Here is a 1,675-nt window from a genome sequence, read left to right on the forward strand (position 1 = left end):
CCCCCCCCCCCCCGATTATCTCCCCCCCTTAATTGGGGCTCCACGTGCTTGGTTAAGGGGGGGGGCCGCCCAGCGTCCCCCTGGAACCAGCTCCCCCCCCACCGCCCCGCAGCAGACCTGCCGCGCAAGCGCAGCCCGCGGCCCGCAGCCACGAGGCGGAAACTCCCGGGCAGCTGGGGCTGCCTCGCGCGCCCCCCCGCGGCCCTCACCCTTCCTCGGCCATGGTTGGTGGGGGTCGCTCCCGCCCGGCTGGTCGCTGAAAAACAAGACACAGACGGGCCCAGTAAGCCTCAGAGGCGCCGCCCCGCGCCAACTCGCCTCCCCCCCAACCCCGATCCAGCCGCCACGCGCCGCTCACCCCGCCGCGAAAGTCACCAGTGAAAGAGGGGGGCGGGGCTTTACCCGCGCGCTTTTAAGGACGCGAGGACCCCATCGTGCGGCACAGCTGCCTTCCCCACTGCCTGAGCCGCCGCGCACCGGAAGGCACAGTGGAAGGGGCGGGGTCTCCTCCCCTTCCCCGCCCCGCCTCTCCCCTCTGCTTGCTCCATCCCTTAGTCGCTAGAGTTCCTAGCCGCTTTCTCAGCCTCGTTTCCGTGCCGCCGGGCGACCCCAATCGCCTCCGTTCGAAGCGGGGAGGGCTGTTTGGAGGGGAGGGGAGGAACAAACCCTGCCCCCCGGTTGGTAGCTGGCGGGCTGGGTGTGCGCATGCGCCACGCTGCGGTGACGACGGGGCTTGTGCAGCAGGGGGGAAGGGGTGTAGTGGCAAAGACCCGTTTTTTCTAACTATTGAGTTGGTCTAATGAAAGCCATCACCTCTCCGCGGAGAACCTGGTGTGCCTGTGTGAATATATGCATAGATGTGTGTGCATGTATGCGTGCACGTCGATGCGTGCCCCAGTCTAATTCGCATCAAATGAAAATTTCCAGCCAGGAGGTCTTCATCTATACCCTCCAGCTCTCCTGTGGAATACGAATTTGCATTTCTCCCTGGGAGAAGTTTTATAGTCTTTGCGTTCTCTGGTGCCTAAGGAAGGGTGAGGGTGCCTGAAAGGTTGCAAATAAAGAAAAAAAAATGTTTTTGCAACTGTCTAGATTACCGTGAGGTTTAAGGTGGCAGAATGCAATCCGTACTGTGTGAGCTTTTCCACAGGTGGTGCCTTGAGGGCAGAGGGCGGCTGTTGGCCAGGTGGTTTTGTGCTTTTCTTCCTCCTCTGCTGTTTCTCAGCCTCCTGAGCAAGACTGTTGTCTTCAAAGTGGGCTGTAGCTTGAGTTGTGGTGCAGCACATTGAGACCTCTTATCAGCCAGCACTTCCCAGTTTGCAGGGTTGATGCTACTAGGGTTGTCAACTCTCCAGGATTGCCCTAGACTAGAGTCTCCAGGAATTAGACGTAAATCTCCAGAAGACTGTTGGGAGTCACTCGGGAGATCATTGATAGGGCATTCATTAAAATAAATATTGAATGTTGAAACCAATTTATACAATAGTCCAGTGGATTTTTTAAATGAAGTAGTAACGTGCATTTGTCTTCCTGACATACAAGTCTATACACCATAATCTGTCACATGATAAAATCTCCCAAAATAGATTCAAATAAAGTTGGCAACCCTAAGTGCCATCCTTCTTAAGATATGCTTTAAAGGGTGTCCTTGTAGCACTTCCTCCATCCTCTTACC

At 56.5% G+C, this 1,675-nt stretch overlaps 1 protein-coding gene across 1 annotated transcript in view; it reads right to left on the reverse strand.

Annotated features, from left to right (window-relative positions):
* The window catches only part of RPS12 (ribosomal protein S12), a 4,748-nt gene extending 4,335 nt beyond the window's left edge, over positions 1–413 (reverse strand). The window contains exons 1-2 of the mRNA XM_019520255.1: positions 359–413; positions 210–256 (exon numbers count right to left, since the gene is read on the reverse strand). Coding sequence (XP_019375800.1) covers positions 210–223 — 14 coding nt within the window. The 5' untranslated portion in view covers positions 224–256; positions 359–413. The remainder of the gene's footprint in view (positions 1–209; positions 257–358) is intronic.
* Between the last annotated feature and the right edge of the window lie 1,262 nt (positions 414–1,675).

The sequence above is a fragment of the Gavialis gangeticus genome, unplaced genomic scaffold (genome assembly GCF_001723915.1).
Source record: "Gavialis gangeticus isolate Ggan-Ray unplaced genomic scaffold, GavGan_comp1, whole genome shotgun sequence".
Taxonomy (NCBI): domain Eukaryota; kingdom Metazoa; phylum Chordata; order Crocodylia; family Gavialidae; genus Gavialis; species Gavialis gangeticus.